Genomic DNA, 20,915 nt, shown 5'->3' with positions numbered 1-20,915 from the left:
GGGTGTGCTGGCTGCTTCCCTCAGTAGCCTTATGCCCCAAGGAAACCTTGGATTACTACTTGGGGAAGCCCTGGGGCAGAAAGGGGGAGAGGGCGTTGTCCCTGGGAATCTCTTCTTTTTGCATAGCAAGGGTGTAATTTTCATCCAAGCTGTGTGGGCAATCCCCAGTTTAATGATGGCTTGACATAGGATCTGTCAGCTTTAGGGAGGTACAACACCAACAGAATTCAGTGGGAACGTTCTTCAAATTGTGAATTTGGCAGTTTTCTGAGGTATTTTAAACTCATGGCATCATCAGTTTACAGAGGATTTTCAGGCTGCCATGCCACCGTAAATCAAGGTCCATAAAGTGAGCAAGATGTGTGTGTGTGTGTGTGTGTGTGTGTGTGTATGACTTGTGTTTGTGTGTTCACACATGTGAGATCATAGACACATTCATGTGAAGGTCAGAGGTCTTTCTTGATCACCTCTGCCATATATGCTGACACAGGGACTGTCACTGGGAACAACTGCTCTCAACTTTTGCTAGTCTTACCCAGGAATCCTCTGTCTCTGGGATTACAGGCAGGCTACCACTCCTATCTGGCATTTATATGGTGCTGGGGATCTGAACTCTAGTCTTAGTACTTTCATGGCATGCTCTTTACCCCTGAGCCATCTTCCCAGCCCAGAAAGACTTTATAGACATTATTATTCCCTCCACCTGCCTGAGGGTTGTAAATTCATATCAAAGGCTGTTAGGTTTAACATTGCCATAAACATGTGGGAAGGGATGATGGAATATTACGGGGCTTCCCAGCACTCTAAGGGAAGGTGTGTGGCACCGTATACTTGTTTTGTCCCTGGGACAGAGAGCCCAGGGGATCAGAGAACAAAAACATTGATTTTTGTCTTGAAGAACTGGAAGGCTTCTCTTCTTCCTTTTCCTTAAAAAAAAAAAAAAAATATATATATATATATATATATACACACACATATATATACATATATATATATATGCATATGCGTGTACACATGGGTGTGTGCTCACTTGTATATGTGTGTTCACATGTATGTACTGATACTATATGTGTGTATATATGTTCATGTGTGTTTGCACTAACATGTGTGCCCACATGTGTGTTGAGGGGTTGCATTTGGAGCCAGAGAATGACATCAGGTCTCACCTTCAGGAGCTCACCAACTGACTCAGAGATCATCCTGTCTCTGCCTCCCCAGCACTGGCATCACAAGTGCATGCCACCATGCTTTGATTTGTGTGTGGGTGCAGGGGATCAAGTTCTTCATACTTTCTAGGCAACCACTTTACCCACTGAGCCACCTCCTTAGCCCCAGCAGCTGGGCCTTCTGTTGGGCTTGGTCTGGTAATTGCGGATCTTAGTTGTAAACTTGACTGGATTTTGGATGGGGCAGTTATGAAGGCTGCTGGGCACTGCTGTGAGTGAGGGGCTTTATTTTGGTTTTGTTTGCTTGTTGAGACAGTTTCTCAGGATGTAGCCCTGGTTAGCAAAGAACTCACTATTGTAGGCCAGGTTGTCTTCAGTCTCATAACAATCTGCCTGCCTGTGTGTCACCATGCTGAGCCAAGAGAGAGACTCTTTTGGTCAGATTATTTGAGTCAGGAAGACCCGCCCTAAATGTGGGTGGCACCATCTGGTGGCAGCCCAGATAAAAGGACAAGAAGGATGCTTGCTTTTTGCCTGCTGCCCTCAGTTTTGCTGACAAGCTTATCTATCCTGCTGCTGCAGCATACTCTCCCCCCTCCCCAGCTTCTTTGGGTTTCTCATAGTAAACTAAAGCCCAGTGGCTCACCAGGAGTCTCAAGACCCATAGGGACATTTTGAAACTGCTGAGATAGCAAGCCAGTACACTGAGCAACTCCTGGATTCCTGTCCTCTCTAGCATGAGACAGCCAGTGTTGGATTACCTGGACCACATCTTGCATGTCAATCTAAAAATCACCCTATTGCATCCCTTGTGAGGAGCAAGTAATTCAGTGTCTCTGTCCATAAAACTTCTGGCCATTTAGAAAAATAAGATAATGATGCTGGCTGGTGACTTCCAGAATCTCTGGGTAAAGTGACAAAAGAATGAACTCAGTGGTAAAGTTAACCAGCTCCAGACGCACATAAGCAGGCTAAGGTTTTCTAAGTGTGTCCTGGAAGAAATCACCCCAGCAGCCATAAAGTTCAAGTTGCTGAGAATCAAACCCAAGTCCCTCCTTATAAGGTTGCCCAACTTACAACAGAAATTCAAGTCTCAGACCTGAACATTTAAAGTGAGGATACTGATTAGGGGGGAAAAAAGTGATTCTGTGGCTCAGGATGGAGATGTGGGGTGCGGGGAGGACCCTAAAGAGGCTGAAGGCATTGAATTTCTTCATTTGAGGAACTAGCCTCCTTGCCCTTAGAGGATGTGCCCCCACCCACCCCCGCAGTACCGCCCTCTTTCACCCTTGCCTGGGGGAATTGCTCTTTCAATGTCTGCAGTACGAGACTTTTTCTTTAGGGGATGCTGGACAAGACAATGCTGATGCCCCTTAATCCCGTGAATTATTGTCTGTACGCGTATAATGGGATTCAAGGCTCAACAGGCCTGGAAACGAAGAGGTGTGCTTGCCACACTAGTGAAGAACTTAATGAGTTTGCTAATTTGCACAAGCAGAAGTCTGAGGAATATGTGTGGGGATGGATTTGAGGGGTGTGGGATAATGGCGGAAGGATGAAAGGACCAGACTGGCCAGTGTTAATGTATATGAGCTCCTTACACAGAGATTTTAGTTTTAAAATGGACACGCATACAGTGCCGAGCACGGCTGCCCACACCTTTTGTCTTAGTGCTCTGGAGGCGGAAGCAGTGGATCTCTGAATTTTAGGCTAGATGGGACTACATAGACTATTTCAATAAATAAATAAACAAATAAATATATATATAAGTGAAGAGTTTATTTGATATGTTCCTGAAGTATTTATCAAAAAAAAAAAAAATGGCCTACTGAGAATGAGCTGGAGATGGCTGTATCCTTTAGTTTACTGCTGATGGAGGGATTTGGGGGTTTAGGGAAACTGGCGAGCTAGAGAGGACCCACTGTGTCAGGCCTCGTCATCCACAGCCCAGTACACATGCCCTTCACTAACGCTGGGAGAGGGTAAATGGCAGGAGCAGGACCAGCGTGTTTGAAGAGCTTTGTTACTGCTCTTTCCCTTGGGTCAGACCTTACGTTGAAGATGCTGGTGTTCAACCGGACGTTGGAAAACAGTGACTGAGGTAAAAAATATCCTTAGAAGGACTGTGTACATTAGTGCCACCATCAAGTACTTGAGAGATGCAAGGGTAGCGGTCCTTACCACATTTCCTTTCTACTCTTCTATTCAGCGTGGTGTAGAAGACAGATGGGTTGTCTGGTGATGGCTGACTCCTGAAAGCTGCTCCACCATATGTGGTTTCCTTACTTGAGCAGATTAATACATCTTCAGGTACCTTTCCCCTCAGCGTTTGTTCAGAAGGATCATCAGAAGCAATTTGCCTTTGGCCAGCAAGGCCGGCAGTACACCTTTACTGTTCTTGAGGCACCATGGGTATATTAATTCTCCAGGTCACTGTGGTGACGTCATCCCTAGCTGGTGAGCCTGGGCTGTGTAAAACAGCTGAGGCGACTGGAGCGTCGTCAAAAGCACTGGCTCCTCTTGCAGAGGACCTGCCTGGGTTTGACTCCCAGCATCAACATGGCAGGCAGTTCATGGCATTCTATAACTCCAGGTCCTGGCGTTCTAATACCCTCTTCTAGTCTCTGTCGTCACTCCACACATGTGGTGGGCATACACATGCAGGTTCAACACTCATACATACAAAGTAAATGAATCAATATTTAAAAAATGCTAAAGGCTAGCTGAGCACGAGCCAGTGAGTGAGCAGAGTTTTAGCTAACACGCTGAGATTCTTTGTCTTCTACCCTGAGTTCCTGATTAAGTCTCTCCCCTGACTTCTCTCAGTGGTGGGTTATGATCTGGAAGTATTACCGAAGAAACCCTGTCCTCCCCAAGCTGCTTTTACTCCTTGTTTCTTTCCCCCTTTGTTTGTTTGGCTTTTGTTTGTTATTGAGACAGGATCTCTCTACATAGCCCTGGCTGTCCTGGACCTCACTATGTAGACTAGGTTAGCCTTGAACTCAAAAGAGATCTGTCTGCCTCTGCCTCCTGAGTGCTCAGATTAAAGGTGTATGTCAAACTGTTTTGGGAGGACCAGATCGTAGAGCCACTCCTCAACCCCTGCCATGCTAGAGCAGGCTCTTTCACAGGACTCAGAAGATTAACCCCAGGTTTCCTCCTGGGCCAGGGCAAAGGGGAACCAAGCCAATGAACTTTAAAGGGAGAGAAAGCAAACTAGAACAGACGGTGAGTTTGGTTAGATGGAGGGGAGAAGATTTGCAGGCAAAAAGGATTAATTCAGAAAATCAAACATGATCCCTGAGGGAGAAGAAGGGGAGGGGAACGGTAGGGAGGGCATGGGAGGGAGAGAGAAGGAGGGAAGGAAAGAGGAGAGAGAGACAGAAAGACAGTTATTTCATCACCACTGGGATGCAGGGCCCCCGCTAGGTTCTAGGAGAACAGCTAAGACACACAAGCACACCCTGACCTTGGCACAGAAACCAGAAGTTACATTATTCAAGCAAATATTAATTGAGCACCTACTGGATGCCAGGCTCTGGGCTAAGCGATGGAGACACATGTATGAGAAAAAGGCAGCCTCTACCTCTTGCAGGGACCATCAAGTGAACCAGTAAGTGAAGTGGGCAGAGCGAGTCATGGAGCCCAAGGTTCCCCTCTGCCCTGGCCAGGGAGGAAACCTGGGGTTAGTGTTTTGAGTCCTGGGAAAGAGCCTTCTCTGGCATGGCAGGGGTTGGGGATCAGCTTTATGGTCTGGTCTTTCCGGAGCAGCTGGTGAGGGTGTGGAGACCACGTTCAGTGTCCTTAAGAGTCCCGAGGAAGTGGTGGGCAGGAGAGACTCCCCCAAGGCTTTCTGGGAAAAAAAGAAACTCATAACTAGACAGAACGAGAGGAAGTGATGTCATCAAGCTTGAGTCCCAGGGGGAAGGCCTGGAGCTGTCTTTGTGTGTCTTGGCTACCTATGGTTGTTCTGTACCCGCAAGCTTCCCAGGCCAGGATCAAAGCTGAGCCAAACTTTTTTCTTCTTTTTTTTTTCCTGATTTTCAAAGCCCTCCCCATAGCAAGGGAGGGACAGCCACAGCCTTCAGGATGCACGGGCTCTAGGTTTTGCAGCTCCAGTCTCCCAGGAAGCAATGGGCCACCTGACTTCAGGTGCTGAGGATGTAGGCTCCCGTGTCATTTTCTCATGACTTCCAGCCTGACAGGATTAGACAGCCATTCAAGAGCTGGCCGACTCACAGGCCCCATTCTGGAGTTCTCTGGGCACAGCTAAGCTGGCCCTCCCTGGCTCTCTGGCTAGGCTCTCATTGAAGTCTGTGATGGTGGAATACAGATTATGAACTTGATAAGGTCTAGAATCATCTAGAAGACAAGGCTCTGGACACACCGATTATATTATGATTATATTATATTAGCCTCTGAGCCTGCCTTTGAGGGAGCTGGATTCTGTTAATTAAGGCGGGAAGATCCAGTTGTAAAGAAGGAGAAAGTGGGCTGATCCCCAGCATTCATCTCTCTATCCTGACTGGATGCCATGCCTTCCTCTCTTCCCACCACCACCTCTTCCATGCCACAGTGGACTGAACCTTGAACAATGAGCCATGATAAACCCTTTATTCCGTAAGTTGCTTTTGTCAGGGTGTTTTTATCGCAGAAACAAGAAAAGAAACTAATACAGAGGTTTTGTTTTGTTTCTTCCAGCTGTGTTGTAGAGCCAGCCAATCTCCTAAGATCTCTTGTACCTAGTATCTTGTTTCCTCTATGCACACAGTGGGGATTCAAGGAATATCTGAGGGGATTCCTCTGAGAAGGCATGGCAGGGCTGGGGTGGTGTTGTGCACTGCCCAGCCACAGGGGGCGCTCTGCACATGTATTACTGTGTTAATGATGCTGTGTGCAGAGAATGAAGAAGATGCAGGGGTTGGCTCATACCCCAGCCTTAGTGCTGACACAAGACCTCCCTCTCCCCTCTCCCAGCCAGCACTGGTCATCATGCTGAGTCTAATGGCCACGAGTTGAATTGAGCTGCCCTGATAAGCAGCCGTTCTGACTTTCACTGTTGAGTTCAAGAAGTGAAACTGAACGGGTGGGAGGTGCCATCTGGGCTCTTCAGCCAAAGTGCTCAGTCCCTGGAGAACATTCTCACAGCCAGGCTGTGTGTTAACATCCCGGTTTTCCAGTCTTTGTGATAACACACTCCTCACACTGGTCCCCAAGCTGACTGTGGGCCTGGTGACCTACCTGCCGCAGAAGCGGACACCATTAGGTTTGATTTGGCTGAAGTGCCACACATCCCCCATCCCCCTCTCCTCACTCCTGTTATGAATGGTTATTAATGACCTTGCTTACTGTCTCGACAAACCTAAGGGAAGGAAGCACCTTCAGGGAGAAGGGCCTGTGTTGGCTCACAGTCTGAGTACAGTCCATCATGGTGGGGAAGGCATGGCGGCAGGAGCCTGAAGCATCAGGTGAGGAAGCAGAGAGACTTGAATGCTGGTGCATACCTCATTGTCTTCTTTTCATTGATCTCAGGCCTAACATTTCACATTTAGGGTGGGTCTTCCCACTTCAGTCTAATCTAGAAACTCCCTCTCAGATACCCAGAGGTTTATCTCCTAAGTGATTTCTAGATCCTGTCAAAAGTTGACAGTTCCAGGACAGCCAGGGCTACACAGAGAAACCCTGTCTCAAAAAACCAAAAAAAAAAAAAAAAAAAAAAAAAAAAAAACCCAAAAGTTGACAGTATTGGTTCTTATCTTGAAGGAAAGAATTCAGTCAAGAGACAGCTTAACCAGAAGTTTATTGGGTAAAGCTAAGCAAAACAAACACTCTGAAGGAAGATTTGAGTCAGCTGTTCCAAGGCAGGGGACAGTGTAGTAGGTTCTTGGTGTGGAATTTTAAAGAAAATTTTATGAATATTTATGAGTAGGTAGCATATTCATGGAGTGAGTTGGATTTTCCTCTCCAAATCATGTCAAACCAGTTATTGCTTTTAAGGTCTTTCTTTCCTCTAAGAAATCCACTAAAATGGGCCTGGGGTAGTGGTTCAAAACCACAATAGTGTTATGTGATAGTGATGTCAGGGTCTGAGGCTGCACATGTCTGGGAGAATGTCCTGATAGCCAAGAAGTTGAGGGTGATCTTGAACTTCTGAGATACCCCTGCCTCCACCTTCAGAGTGCTGGGATTACCTCGCCTGGTGTGTGTGTGGTACCAGAGAGCAGACATAGGCATGCATGCCAGGTGCGCTCGATATTCTTACGTCAACTTGACATAAGCTAGAGTCATTTTGGAAGAGAAAGTCTCAAATGAGAAGATGCCTCTGTCATGTTGGCCTGTGGGCCATGCTCTTGATTGGTCTGGAAAGGCCCATCCCACTGGGGGCAGTGTCACCCTTGGGCTGGTGCTCCTGGATGCTAGAAAGCTGGAGAGAAGGAAGCCAGGAAGCAGTGTTCCTCCATGGCCTACGCCTAAGTTCCTGACTCCAGGTTTTTTGCCTTGTGCAGATTTCTGTCTGTAGTGGAATGTGATGTGGAACCATAAAGCTGAAGTAAACCCTTTCCTCCCAAGTCGCTGTGCTGTTTATCACAGCAACAGAAAAGAAACTAAGTACCCTAGCCAAGTACTTTACTGGGTACACCCCAGCCCTTTCCCCAGCTCTTTACTGCCCTACCTACCATGGTGGCATTCAGAGTGTGGCCCCTGGGATCTCAGGAACTCTGCAGTAGGTCCTGCAGCCTCAGCAGATGCCAATGTGACTTCGTTGAAGTTCCTGTGTCGGGAACAGAACTAAGTGCTGGAGTTCCTGGAACCAAACAGGCCTGAGTTCCCACCTTGGAGGAGCAGCCTGGGGAGGAGTGGGGGAAAAGACTTGCCTATCAGAGCAGAGGTTGCCCTTCAGGGTTAGGGAGGCACAGGCGCAGCAGTTGAGGGTTTGATTTGGGAGCTGGGGATCCTAGCAGGGAAGGGTAGCCTGGGGCCTAAGGACTGTCACTGGCAGGCACCCCAGGCTCCACGTCTAAACTTGCTGGTGCCTGCTCCATCTGTCTTCCTACTGTGCCACCACCCCAGGCACCACTTCCTCCCAGCCTCTGCTTCCTTTTGGCTGCCTTTGTTTTCTTTTTGACAGGGTCTCATGTAACCCCGGTTGGCCTCGAACTTACTGTGTAGGTGAGGATGACCTCACAGTTCTGGTCCTCTTGCCTCTAGGATTATAGGCATGCACCTCTACTTCCAGTTTACTGAATGCAGGGGGCAGGGGGTGCCAGACCCAGGGCTTCTTGCATGCTAGGCAAGCACTCTACTGACTGAGCCACACCCTGACCCTACTCCTAACCCCACTAAGCTGGCTTGGGGTGAAAAGCATGTGTGCGCTCAGGCCATTACCTCAGAGAACGTATTCAGAAAATGTGCTACATTGATTTGGAAATCTATTTCTGCTTTACAAGAGACAAAATGGAGGGTTTTGTTGTTGTTTTGGTTTTTTTTTTTTTAAACCCCAGGCAGAGGAGTGAAATGAAGATAGTAAATTTAAGAATTCGAAAGACTAGATGTTGTAGTGCATATCCTTGGAGGCCAGCCAGGGCTATGCAGTGAAACCCTGTGTCAGGGCAGGGCGGGGCGGGGCACGGAGCTGAGCCTTGACTGAAGTACCATGGCCCCTTGTGTCGGGAAGAGGCTGGGTTTAGAGGAAGTGAACTTACTTGCAGGATAGATTCTCTCCTTCTGGCACCGGGTCCTAGGAATAGACCTCAGGTTGTCAAGCTTGGTGGCATGTGGCTTTACCCACTCACTTGTGTGCACAGGGGTACAGCAAGGAAACTGTCCCAATGGCTACCCCAGTAGGGAAAGGTTTCTTTCTTTTTTTAAAAAAAAAACTTTATCCTATCTATGTATGTAGGTTTTTTTTTTTACTTATTCATTTTACATCCCACTCACTGCCCTCCTCCCAGTTACCCCCTCCCACAATCCTCGTTCCCTCCTCATCCCCCCATTCCTCCCTTCTCCTGTGAGCAGGTGGAGGCCTCTCACCCTCGCACTTCAAGTCTCCTTGAGGCTAGGGGCTTCTTCTCCCACTGGCAGCCCAGCTAGAACATACCCCACAGACAGGCAGCAGCTTTTGGGACAGCCCCTGTTCCGGTTGCTCTGGATCCACATGGAGACCAAGCTGCACATCTGCCGCATCTGTGCAGGGAGGCCTAGGCCCAGCCATGTATGCTCTTTGGTTGCTGATTCAGACTCTGAGAGCCCCAAGGGTCCATGTTGGTTGACTCTCTTGGTCTTCCTGTGGAGTTCCTATCCAATACAGGATCTGCAATCCTTCCTCCTATTCTTCCATAAGAGTCTCCAAGCGCCGTCCACAACAGTCGCTATCTGTGGGTCTGTGGGTGTCTGTATCTGTCTGAGTCAGCTTTTGGGTGGAGCTTCTCAGAGGGTAGCATGCTCCCATCTATAAGCATAACAGAGGATCATTAATAGTGTCAGACAACTGGTGCTTGCCCGCAGGATGGGTCTCAAGATGTGCCGGTTGTTGGTTGGCTGTTCCTTCAGTCTCTGCCCCATCCCTTGTGCCTGCATTTCTTGCAGACAGGATAAATTTTGTGTTGAAAGTTTTGTGGGTGGGTTTGGGTATCTATTGCTCTACTGAGATTCCTGTCTGACTACAGGAGGTGGCCTCTTCAGGTTCCATATCCCCAGTGCTGTGAGTCACAGCTAAGGTCACCTTCATTGATTCTTGGGCACCTCCCTTATCCCAGGTCTCTGTCTCATCCTGGAGATGTGTCCCCCTCACCCCCATCAGTTCAGATTTCCATTCATTTTCATGACCATCTCATCTGTCCTTCCCCACACCTTATCCTGAACCCTCATTCACCTCCCCACTCCCACCCTCCCAATTCCCTCCCTCCATCTACCTCCTATGACTATTTTATTCCCCCTTCTAAGTGAGAATCAAACTTCCTAGCCTGGCCCTTCCTTGTTGTTTAGCTTCTTTGGGTCTGTAGGGGAAGGTTTTGTTGTCAATAAGAGAGATAATATGCGGAGGCATCTGGAAAAGTCCAGAACAGAGAGAAAAAGAAGCAGACTGGCAGTGGCCAGGGCTGTCTGTGGAAGAGCACAGGGTGGAAAAGCCATTTGGGTTATAAAAAGAGGAGTAGCTGGGTGAAGGAAGCTAGAGCAGGGCCCTGGAGTTTAGGATAGAGAAGGAGGTGAGAAAGGCCAGGAGGCTGGTGTGGGAGCTTTGGGATATATAGTGGGTACGTGTGGGTAGGGACCGAGGGAGCCTAGAGACCAGCGTGGGTTTTGATATACAGCCACATGTATATGTCAATGGAGAGCCACATGCTCCTGCCAGAGGCAAGGAGAAATGTCTCCTTTTGTTGTTGTTTGTTTGTTTGTTTGTTTGTTTTCGAGACAGGGTTTCTCTTGTATGGCCCTGGCTGTCCTGGAGCTCACTCTGTAGACCAGGCTGGCCTCGAACTCAGAAATCCGCCTGCCTCTGCCTCCCAAGTGCTGGGATTAAAGGCGTGCGCCACCACTGCCCGACGAGAGATGTCTCCTGTTAGGGAAACATGAATGTGTTTCACAAGTTCCTGCAGAATGCTGGCTTTTATCTAACTGTCAGAAATCCTTCTAGAGTCCATCTTGAGGTCATTTCTAGACATAGAGACTACCTGAGATCTAACACCACTGAGCCATCTCATCAGGTCCCCATATCTGTCTCACTGGCCTAGGACTTACTGATTTGGATATGTTAGGTGGTCCTGGGAGGCCCAGGGATCCCACTCCCCAGCTGTGGCGTTACAAGTGAGCACCACCATGCCTGGCTTTTCTACATGGGTCCTGCATATCAGACTTAGGGCCTCAGGCTTGTACTTCCATCAGCCGAGCATTCCCTGCAGCCCCTTTAATCCACCTCTTAAATAGCCCTCCTTTTGGTGCCCCATAATGGGGTTGTATTTCAGTGTGAGTTTCAAAGGGGACAAACCAGAACCACACCAGTGGGAGGAATGAGATGAAGCACACCTCCTGGAAGATTTGCAGCTGTGTGCCCTTTCCAGCTGCCTGTCCTTATTTAAACCCCAGCCCTTTGAGTGAGTAGCAGAGTGGTCCCTCCCACCTGGAGCACAACTGTCCTAACACCAGGCCACTCTGGGAGTGGTGGGCCGGCCCCCAGACCTCATCACTCACACACAGATCCATCCATAGAGCCCTGGAATGCTGGACTCAGCAGAGGAAGAAACAAGCCCCAGGGCCTTCCAAGACCCGGAATGTGGTCGAGCCAAGGGTGTTGTTGAGTCCCAGGGACCAGACTGTGGCTCCCCTCCAACAGCTAACAGGGGTTGTTGCATAAGCTTGGCTTCTCTGCAGGTCACGGGGCTTGGAGAGCTCCACTAGGTAGAAAAACAGAGAAACAACCTTGGGGTTCAGAGTCAAGTGAGTCACAGAATCCAGGCTCAACCCTAAAGCATGTTTACTCTTCAGTTATAGAAATAATAGCCCTTGGAAGCCCAGTTTCTTTAAAAACAAAAACAAAACTTGTATGTGTAATGCCTGGGCTTCAACCCGGAGTCTCTCTATATGCTGAACCAGCATATACAAACAAACGAGTTGTTGTTTTACTTTTGTTTTTAATTGTCTCTGTGTGGGTACATGCACATGAGTGTGGTGCCTGGAGAGGTCAGAGGCATCCGGTGCTCTTTGAGCTGAACTTACATGTTGTGAGCCACACACTGTGGGTGCTAGGAACCAAACCTGCAACACGCAGCGCATGTTCTAAAACACTGAGCCGTCACTCCAGCATATATTTTACATATGCCCAATTTGCATATTTGCATATGTTCATTTTTTTTGCATATATTCAGTTGTGCAGCTGTCACCACAATCGATTTTGTAATATTTGTGTCACTGTAAAAAGAAACCCGGTGCTGGTGAGCTCACTCCCCATTTTCCCTGAAGCCCTCCCTCCTCTGCCTGCCACCACTAATGTGATTTCTATCTACAGATCTGCTTACTCGTGTCTTCGCACTGCTGGAGTCATAGGATACGTGGCCCTTCTCACTGCCTGACTCCTAAGCATCTGTTTTCATTTGTTTGCTAAACCCAGGTCTTAGCAAGTAGCCCAGGCTAGCTTTGAACTCAGAGTTCTTCTGCTTAAGCCCTCAGTGCTTGGATTGTAGGCATTCAGTACTACAGCGGGCAAGCATGCTACGGCAGGGTCGTCATGTTGGAACAAGTTTAATGCATAGCTCCTCTTTACAAGTCAAGTAGTGCTGTCCTGTACTGAGCAGTCCTCCTGGGATGGTCTCTGTACATTTAACAGTCAGTTGATAGGCATCTGAGTTATTCCGGCTTCTTGATATTACGAGTACTGTTAATATGTGTTTTCTATGGATGTTTTTTCATTTATCCCAGAAGCAGAATGGCTGGGGCAATGGGAAACTCTCTGCTTAACCTCAGGAGGACCCATCAGACAGACCTCCTTCCACAGTGGCCGTATTGCTTTCCATTTCTGCAGAGTATATGAACTTCTGATTTCTGGGCTGACGAGATCAAGGTCCTCTCCTGTTCTTGTGGGTCAGCGTTTTACTCGTGTGCTGGTGGACACGGGGGACTTGTATGCAGTAGGTTAGCAGGTCCTGGGTCTAGCAGGGACTGTCAGAAGCAAATATCTTCAACACAGTCCTGACCATGACAGAGGAGGCCAAGGATGAATAAAAACATTCTATCAAACACAGGGTGCTGGGGCGTGACCGTGGATGTCTGATTCAGTGCTTGCCTGACATGAATGAGGAATCCTGGGTTCAATCTCCATCACTGCATAAACCAGGTGTGATGCTGTACATCTCTCATCCCAGCACTCAGGAAGTAGAGGCAGGAGGATCAGGAGTTAAAGGTCATCCTCGGCTACAAAATGAGTTTGAGGACAGCCTGTGTTACATAAGACCTTTTCTTGAAATTAAAATGAAACAAAATGGGGGAGATGGCTGGGCAGATAGAGAGCTTATAGTGCCAACGTGAAGAACTGAGTTCAGATTCCCAGAGCCTATAAAAGCCAGAGGCAGGGGTGTGTGTCTGTAATTTCCAGTGTTCCTGCCGGCAAGATGAGTGGCAGAGATGGGAGCTTGGAGACCACCTAGCCTGCTGTGCATAGTAACACCTCAAAATGGGTGGTAGGTGAGAACCAACATGGAGGTTGTTCTCTGACTTATGGCGATGTGCACACCCCTTCACCCCACCCACAACCTAACACCCTTCTATGACATCTCCACTCTGCAATGTGAAGGATTAAAAACAAGATGGCAGAGGATGCAGCTTGGTAATAGAATGAACGTGAGCCTTAGTATGTGCCAAGCCTTGGGCTTCATCCTTGAATGTGGACACACACCCAGAGATAACATAGGGGCATCCCTGGGAACTGGGGGTAATTCTAGGTTCTGCGTGTTTTGTTTTGTTTTTTTGTAGTACGTATTATAATTTTGAAGGATAACTGCTCCTGGGGATTCCTGGAGGCCATCCCTGATTGCTTAGAATCTGAAGGATTGTCACTACCCATGAGAAAAGGCTGGGGCCATTGTCTGCATGACTATCCTCATTCCTGTGTACCCAGGAGCTGGCAAGAGCTGGCGGGTTGGCTATACATCAGAGCCAGAATTGCAGCCCATGTTTTGGCTCTGCTGGGAAGTACGAGGGGACAAGCAGCCTGGGTAGAGACCCAGAGGGGACAGGATCATCCCAGGCACAGTGCTCTTTTGTCTGTAGCTTGGCAGGGAGGTGAGTAGTGCAGGCTACAGACCTAGGCTCAACAGCTGCAGTTGGATAGTCTCTCCTTCTCTGTCTTCAGTCTATAAATAGATCCCACATCAGAGGCACGGCTAGAGGCCAGACTCAGACTCCTACCTCCACCAAACACACAGGCAGTGGTGACTTCTGGGCCTCCCCATGGCCTTCAGACCAGGGGTAGGCCTTGTCCTTGGGTACGGCCATACCCATGAAGAGCTGTGCGTGCGGGGGCTGGGGGAATGCCTTAGTGGGTAAAAAGCAATCACTGTGCAAGCGAGAGGATCTGAGTTCAAATCCTCAGAACCTACAAAAAATGCTGACTATGGTAGTGAGTATGTCTAATCCCAGCATTCCTATAGGGAGATGAGAAGCAAAGACAGAAGCTCATGGGCCAGCTAGCATAGTGTCTGGGAAGGACAACAACGAAGAAGCCATGCTTCAAACACGGTAGACAGGCTGTCCTCTGTCTACACATATCCAGACTCATATACACAAATGTACACACACAAACACACACACACACACACACACACACACACACACACACACACACTGAAAGGACAGTGCACAAACACCTGCACCTATGCTAAATGGCCTGATTTAGTGCCAAGGCACAGGGTTCTCAAGCTTTCTTTGCCAATTTTCATATGCTCATTTGGTAAGGTTTTGCACAAAGCCTTCCCCAGTCTTATTGTCTGCTCTATTCTCCTGCCTCAGCAATTTGAGAGTGGACGCTTCTGCCCATCCAGGCTTCTGAGGTCACGTAGATAGCAGCAAATGTGGACACCCTAGTCTGGAATCCTTGCAGGATGCCCCCAGGTTCCAGGTAGCTGGACAGAGGGCCTCCGTTGCCAACCTGCAGAGTGCTTGCTCCTGACTCCCCTGTGGCTTAACTACTCTGATCTCTAGGGCCTGAGGGGTGCCTGGCATTGGTGCAGAGGGGACTTCTGCAGCCAGTGCTTGCTTAGTATTTACTAATGACACCTGAGAGTGAAGATGTACCCTGCCCCTCTGTTATATTTATTGCTGCAGCCTTGTAAGGAAAGCACTATTCTCTCTCTCTCTCTCTCTCTCTCTCTCTCTCTCTCTCTCTCTCTCTCTCTGTGTGTGTGTGTGTGTGTGTGTGTGTGTGTGTGTGTGTGTGTGTAGGCCAGCGATCAATGTCACATGTCTTTTTCAGTCACTCTCCACCTTATTTCTTGAGAGAGTGTCTCTCACTGGGACTTGAAACCAATTCAGCTAGACTGGCAGGCCTGTGGTTCCCCAGGGATCTGCCTGACTGCACATACAGGCACATGTGACCACACCTGGCTTTTGTACATGGATTCTGGAGATCCCAACTCAGATCCTCATACTTCTGTGTGTCAAGCACTGTCTCCACTGAGCCGCCTCCCATCCCCGAGGGTTGCTTTTACCATTCTTTGTAGAAAACAAGTATAGTCTGTGCTGGAAGCCGGCAGGACGAATGTGCATTGTGCTGGGATTCCTGCTTCTCAGCTGGTGAGAGGCTTCACCCAGATTCCTTTCTCCTTTCCCATGTCCTCTTTAGTTATCTTGACTTTTTCCCTCATGTGTCTGTGTGTGGTATGTGTGCACAGAGTATGTGCATACCTGCTCTTCTCCACCTTACTCAGTGTGGCAGGGTCTCAAGATGAACCCAAAGATCACCAACATGATGAATCAATCTAATCAGCTTGCTCCAGGGATCCCCTCTCCCTGATTTCTGAGTTCCATACCCACCCAGCATTTATGTGGGGTCCTGGGGATGCAGAGTCTGGTCCTTGTGCTCACATGGCAAGGGCTTTACCTCCAGAGCCATCTTGAAACGAAGCCAGTCTTCGTTTTCTATGTCTTTCCAGCCTTCCTCAGCGGGTCGAGCCCCAACACACTGTGCATACGTGTCCGCCTCTGGGTAGGGGCTGCTATTTCTCCTCTAGTCCCTGCATTTGCAAGAGGAATACTCATTGCTGTGTGCTGGATGAAGGCCTAACCAGCCTTTTTGACACAAATTGGGAGGTAGAGGGCCAGATACCCTGGGAGTCCTCCAGTGACCGAGTCTCTGCATTCGTTTACAGGCACTACTATGTCGGGGGAGATGGACAAACCGCTGATCAGTCACCGCCTGGTGGACAGCGATGGCAGTCTGGCTGAGGTCCCGAAGGAGGCCCCCAAAGTGGGCATCCTGGGCAGCGGGGATTTTGCCCGTTCCCTGGCCACACGCCTGGTGGGCTCTGGCTTCAGTGTGGTGGTGGGGAGCCGGAACCCCAAACGCACGGCTGGCCTCTTCCCCTCCTTAGCCCAAGTGACTTTCCAGGAGGAGGCTGTGAGCTCTCCAGAGGTCATCTTTGTAGCTGTGTTCCGGGAGCACTATTCTTCACTGTGCAGTCTGGCTGACCAGCTGGCTGGCAAGATCCTTGTGGATGTAAGCAACCCGACAGAGAAGGAACATCTTCAGCAGCGCCAGTCTAACGCTGAGTACCTGGCCTCTCTCTTCCCTGCTAGCACTGTGGTCAAGGCCTTCAACGTCATCTCTGCATGGGCCCTACAGGCTGGCCCAAGGGATGGGAACAGGCAGGTAGGTGCCAGGGAATGGCAGCCAGCATTCCTCATGCCACTATAAAAACAATCTCGTCTTACACAGCAGGAAGTCGAAGCTCGGAGATATCAATGATGTTAACCCAGAGCTGGTGAGGTGGGATTTGAACCCTACTTACATAGACAGGGGACCCATGCTCTTTTTTGAGATGGGAACTGAGTTTCCTCAGAGTAAGGAGGAAAAGATGACGGCTGTTGACTTGGGAGTCAAGAAGGAGATATGTTGGGTCTTGGGAGATGGCACAGTGGGCAGTATGTGTTATACAACTATTAGAACCCAAGTTTAGCTCCCTAGCATCCGCATGGAAACTGGATGTGGTGGCTGTAATTTCAAGGCCTGCGGAGGTGGGGAGGGGGTGGAGGACACAGAGACAGGGACCCCTGGGGCTTGGTAGTCAACCAGTCTAAGGAAGAATGGCAAGCTTCAGGTTCAACAGGATAAAGAGAAAGGGGGACAAGACAACTTATTCTCATTTCCTTTCTGTTGCTGTGATAAAACACTGTCTGAAAGCAACTTAGTGGGCAAAGGGCTTCTTTCAGCTAACAAGTCACGGTCCATCCTTGTAGTAAGTCAGGGCAAGAACCCAGGCCTGTCTGCTGTCCCGTGCAGCATCACCTTTGTGCAGGGAACACAATGAAGCACAGCAGTAGCCACAGAGGAATGCTGCTTGCTGGCTTACTCAGGCTCATGGTTAACATGCTTTCTCACAAAGCTCAGGACCTCATGCCTAGGAAAGTTGCCACCCAGGGTGGGCTAGGCTCTCCTGCATCAGTTAACAAGGAAACCCCTCCTAGTCATGCCTACAGGCTAATCTGATCCGGGCAATTCCTTAATTGAGTCTCTTCAGGTGACTTAATGGCCATGCTGATAGCTAAAGATGACTAGGGCAGAGGGCTTGGAAGGGACAGAAAAAGAAGACTTGCTGGAGGTGGCTAAGTCTCTCAGCTGGCCTTAGACTCAGGCTCAGGAAGCAGAGAGGACACTTCAGGCTGATTTGACAAGCTGCAAAGGAACCAAAGTTAAACACACACACACACACACACACACACACACACACACACACACCCGAGGCTCTGAGACCTCAGTCTGTTCATCTGAAAGATGGGTGTCATAGTATTGACCTGCAGGCTGTGCAGGAGACTGAGATCACTACACAGACGATTAACTGCCCAGTTACTATTTGAGACTAGATGGACCTCAGCTGTGTCAACAAGGGCCCTCAGGGTTCTTGGGGACTTGAAGACACCAATGTGTCTTCCACTAGAGTTCAAAGGGTACAGTGGACTCACAGGCTGAGACTGCAGGCAGTGCTGGGGACTGAGGTCTCTGTGGAACCAAGGAGTAGCCTCACAGAACAGCTCTCTGCATTGAAGGGTGCATCTACAGATGCTGCTCCATATGTAAGATGCGGTTATTCCACACTTGGCCCTCAGAAGCAGCTGTTCCAGAGATGACAGGGCTTGCCTGACTGACCATCTAGCATGACAGCGATGCCATTGAGCTGGCAAGGGCACCCACAGGGAGAGCTTTGTCTATTCCAGTGGTGGGGCTGGAGGGGAGGCCACAGGACCTCTGGGAACAGCCTTGGGTCTTGCATCAGAGCCATTGTGCACTTCCACTTGTACCATCAATTGGCCACTCACTGGAACCGGGACCTGCCCTCTGCCTCAGTTTCTTCACCTCACTGAGGAGCACGACCCTGGTGGTCACCATAGCTTTGCCCACACCTGTGACTCTGGACAACTGTCCCCTCCTCTCCTACAGGTGCTCATCTGCGGCGACCAGCTGGAAGCCAAGCGCACCATCTCAGAGATGGCACGCGCCATGGGCTTCACACCCCTGGACATGGGATCCCTGGCCTCAGCGCGGGAGGTAGAAGCCATACCCCTGCGCCTCCTTCCGTCCTGGAAGGTGCCCACCCTCCTGGCACTGGGGCTCTTTGTGTGCTTCTATGCCTACAACTTCATCCGGGACGTTCTACAGCCGTACATTCGGAAAGATGAGAACAAGTTCTACAAGATGCCCTTGTCTGTGGTCAACACCACACTACCCTGTGTGGCTTACGTGATGCTGTCCCTGGTGTACCTGCCTGGTGTGCTGGCAGCTGCCCTTCAGCTGAGGAGGGGGACCAAGTACCAGCGTTTCCCAGACTGGCTGGACCACTGGCTACAGCATCGCAAGCAGATCGGGCTGCTCAGCTTCTTCTTCGCGATGCTGCACGCTCTCTACAGCTTCTGCTTGCCGCTACGCCGCTCCCACCGCTACGATCTGGTCAATCTCGCTGTGAAGCAGGTACAACACAGTGCTTTCCCTGGGAGCTGGCTGGGTACCAGTGTGTCTGTCTTTACTCATACTTAAACAAGGCAAGGACAGGGGAGAGCAGGTACTTAGAAGTTCTTGAGCACTGAGGAGAAAGACATAGCAGGGAGAGAGGTGCCTGTGTGTGTGTGTGTGTGTGTGGCAGAGGAGGTCAGTGCACACGTGTGTGTATTCGCGTGTGTGTGCATGTACATGTGTGTGTGCATATGTGTGCGTGTTTCTGTCTGTAAGTGTGAGTATGTACCAGCTACGGAGCACTTGTTGAGGTTAGAGTTGGCCCTTACCTTGTTTGAAGCAGAGTCTATTCTCATTGGCCTTTGTGTACCCTACACTTGCTGTCCCCCAGGCTTCTGGATGCTCACCTGTCTCTTATCCCTTCTCTCCATAAGTGCTGGGATTGCAGGTGTGTACTACAGCACCCGGCATTATGTGGGCTCTGAAGTCAGATGTCACGGCTTGCACAATAAGTGAATTACCCATCCACACCCATCACCATTGCCCAACCACACCGTTGATTTTCAAAACAGCCTCTCAGTGTCCTGGAACTCACCACATAGGCTAGGCTGCCTGGACAGTGGGCTGTGAGTGTCCACCCGTCTCTACCTGTCTCCTGAGCACTGGGATTACAGATACCACTCCACCATGCCCAGCTTTTGAAACTTGGCTTCCAAGGGACTGAATCAGATCCTCATGCTTGCCTGACACGCACCTAACGGACTGAGCCATCTTCCAGCCTTGGGTACATTCCAAGAGTGGCAAAAAAGGCTTTGCCGCTTGGGTGGCTATGATCAGAGACGAACTAGATAAAATGGAGGCAGGGAACGGTTCAGATTTGAGGGACAAGGATCTGTCTGAGGCTTTGACCGGCCACTGGCTGGTAGATTCCAGACAGACAAGAGGGGTCAAAGGCTGACACTGGAGATCCCAAAGGAGGTAAAGGTAGATCATATGACCCTCCATGCATGCAGTGGGGGCATGGAGTGTGATGAGAGAGGCTGTGGCAGGAATATGGGGTCCTATTTTAAGGTCAAGCACACAGAATTGCTGAAGGAACAGATGCGGTTTCTGAGTTAGGGGTTTTAAAGGTGGGTCTGGGTTTGAGTCTGAGCCCCCAGAAGATGGAGCTGTCACCTGCTGAGAGGGGACAAGGGCAAGGAACTGGTTTTGGTTTCTGAGATTTTGTTGGCTTGCTTGTTTGTTTTCTGTGCATGTGTATAGGTCAGAAGACAACATCAGGTGCCATCTCTCGGATGCTGTCCATTTTTTCATGAGAGACACTGTCTCTCCTTGGCCTAGAATGTCACCATGCGGGCTAGACTAGGTAGCCAGCAAGCTCTAGGCATCCACCTGTCTCTATCTCCCATCTTTGCATCCCTGGGATTAAAACTCTATGTGCATGTGTGTGTGTTTGTACGTGTGTGCGCACACACAAATGTGTCTGTGTTGTGTGTGTGTGACCTCGTGCTTTTGTGGCAAACACTTTACCCATTGACCCATATCTCCAACCTATGCTCAGCTTATTTTCATGGATTCTGGGATTCAGATCATCACGCATGCAAGGCAGGCACTTTACCATCTGAGGTAACACCTCAGCTCTCATCTTTAACTGAGATGTGGTCTTATTTACTCATTTAAGAAAGCCATATGGCACTACGTTGCCCACTGGGATCTTAGACAGTGGAGGTCTTTGAGCCAAGAGAGTAGTCATGGTGGCGTCAGCAGGCAGCGGTGCACACAGACGCAGTCTGACATGTCACCTGGTTTCCACCTCGGTTCTCTACGCTCAACTCCAAGCTGAGGACTACACATGCCTCTGCTTTTCTTTTTCTATGTCACTCTTGGGTCCCAGGTTGCTGGCTGCATCTTTTCCACATAGGACATCAGTTGCCCAGCAGGGTTTAACCCAGGGCTAACAAACCACACCTCACCCACCCTCATCCTACCTAGCTCCAGAAGCTGCTCAGGGTGCAAGGACCCATGAGGCAAGGCTCCTCCCTGACATGCTCACCAAGGGACACAGAGGACATGGGAGTGAGGCCACACTGCTGCTGGAC

At 49.5% G+C, this 20,915-nt stretch overlaps 1 protein-coding gene across 3 annotated transcripts in view; it reads left to right on the top strand.

Annotated features, from left to right (window-relative positions):
• The window catches only part of Steap3 (STEAP3 metalloreductase), a 48,648-nt gene that overhangs the window by 12,746 nt on the left and 14,987 nt on the right, over positions 1-20,915 (top strand). For all 3 annotated transcript variants that reach the window (XM_076941047.1, XM_034513411.2, XM_034513410.2), the window contains 2 exons: positions 16,022-16,521; positions 18,307-18,834. In XM_076941047.1, coding sequence (XP_076797162.1) covers positions 16,022-16,521; positions 18,307-18,834 — 1,028 coding nt within the window. The remainder of the gene's footprint in view (positions 1-16,021; positions 16,522-18,306; positions 18,835-20,915) is intronic.

The sequence above is a fragment of the Arvicanthis niloticus genome, chromosome 10 (assembly GCF_011762505.2).
Source record: "Arvicanthis niloticus isolate mArvNil1 chromosome 10, mArvNil1.pat.X, whole genome shotgun sequence".
Classification (NCBI taxonomy): domain Eukaryota; kingdom Metazoa; phylum Chordata; class Mammalia; order Rodentia; family Muridae; genus Arvicanthis; species Arvicanthis niloticus.
This window is presented reverse-complemented; position numbering and strand designations above follow the sequence as displayed.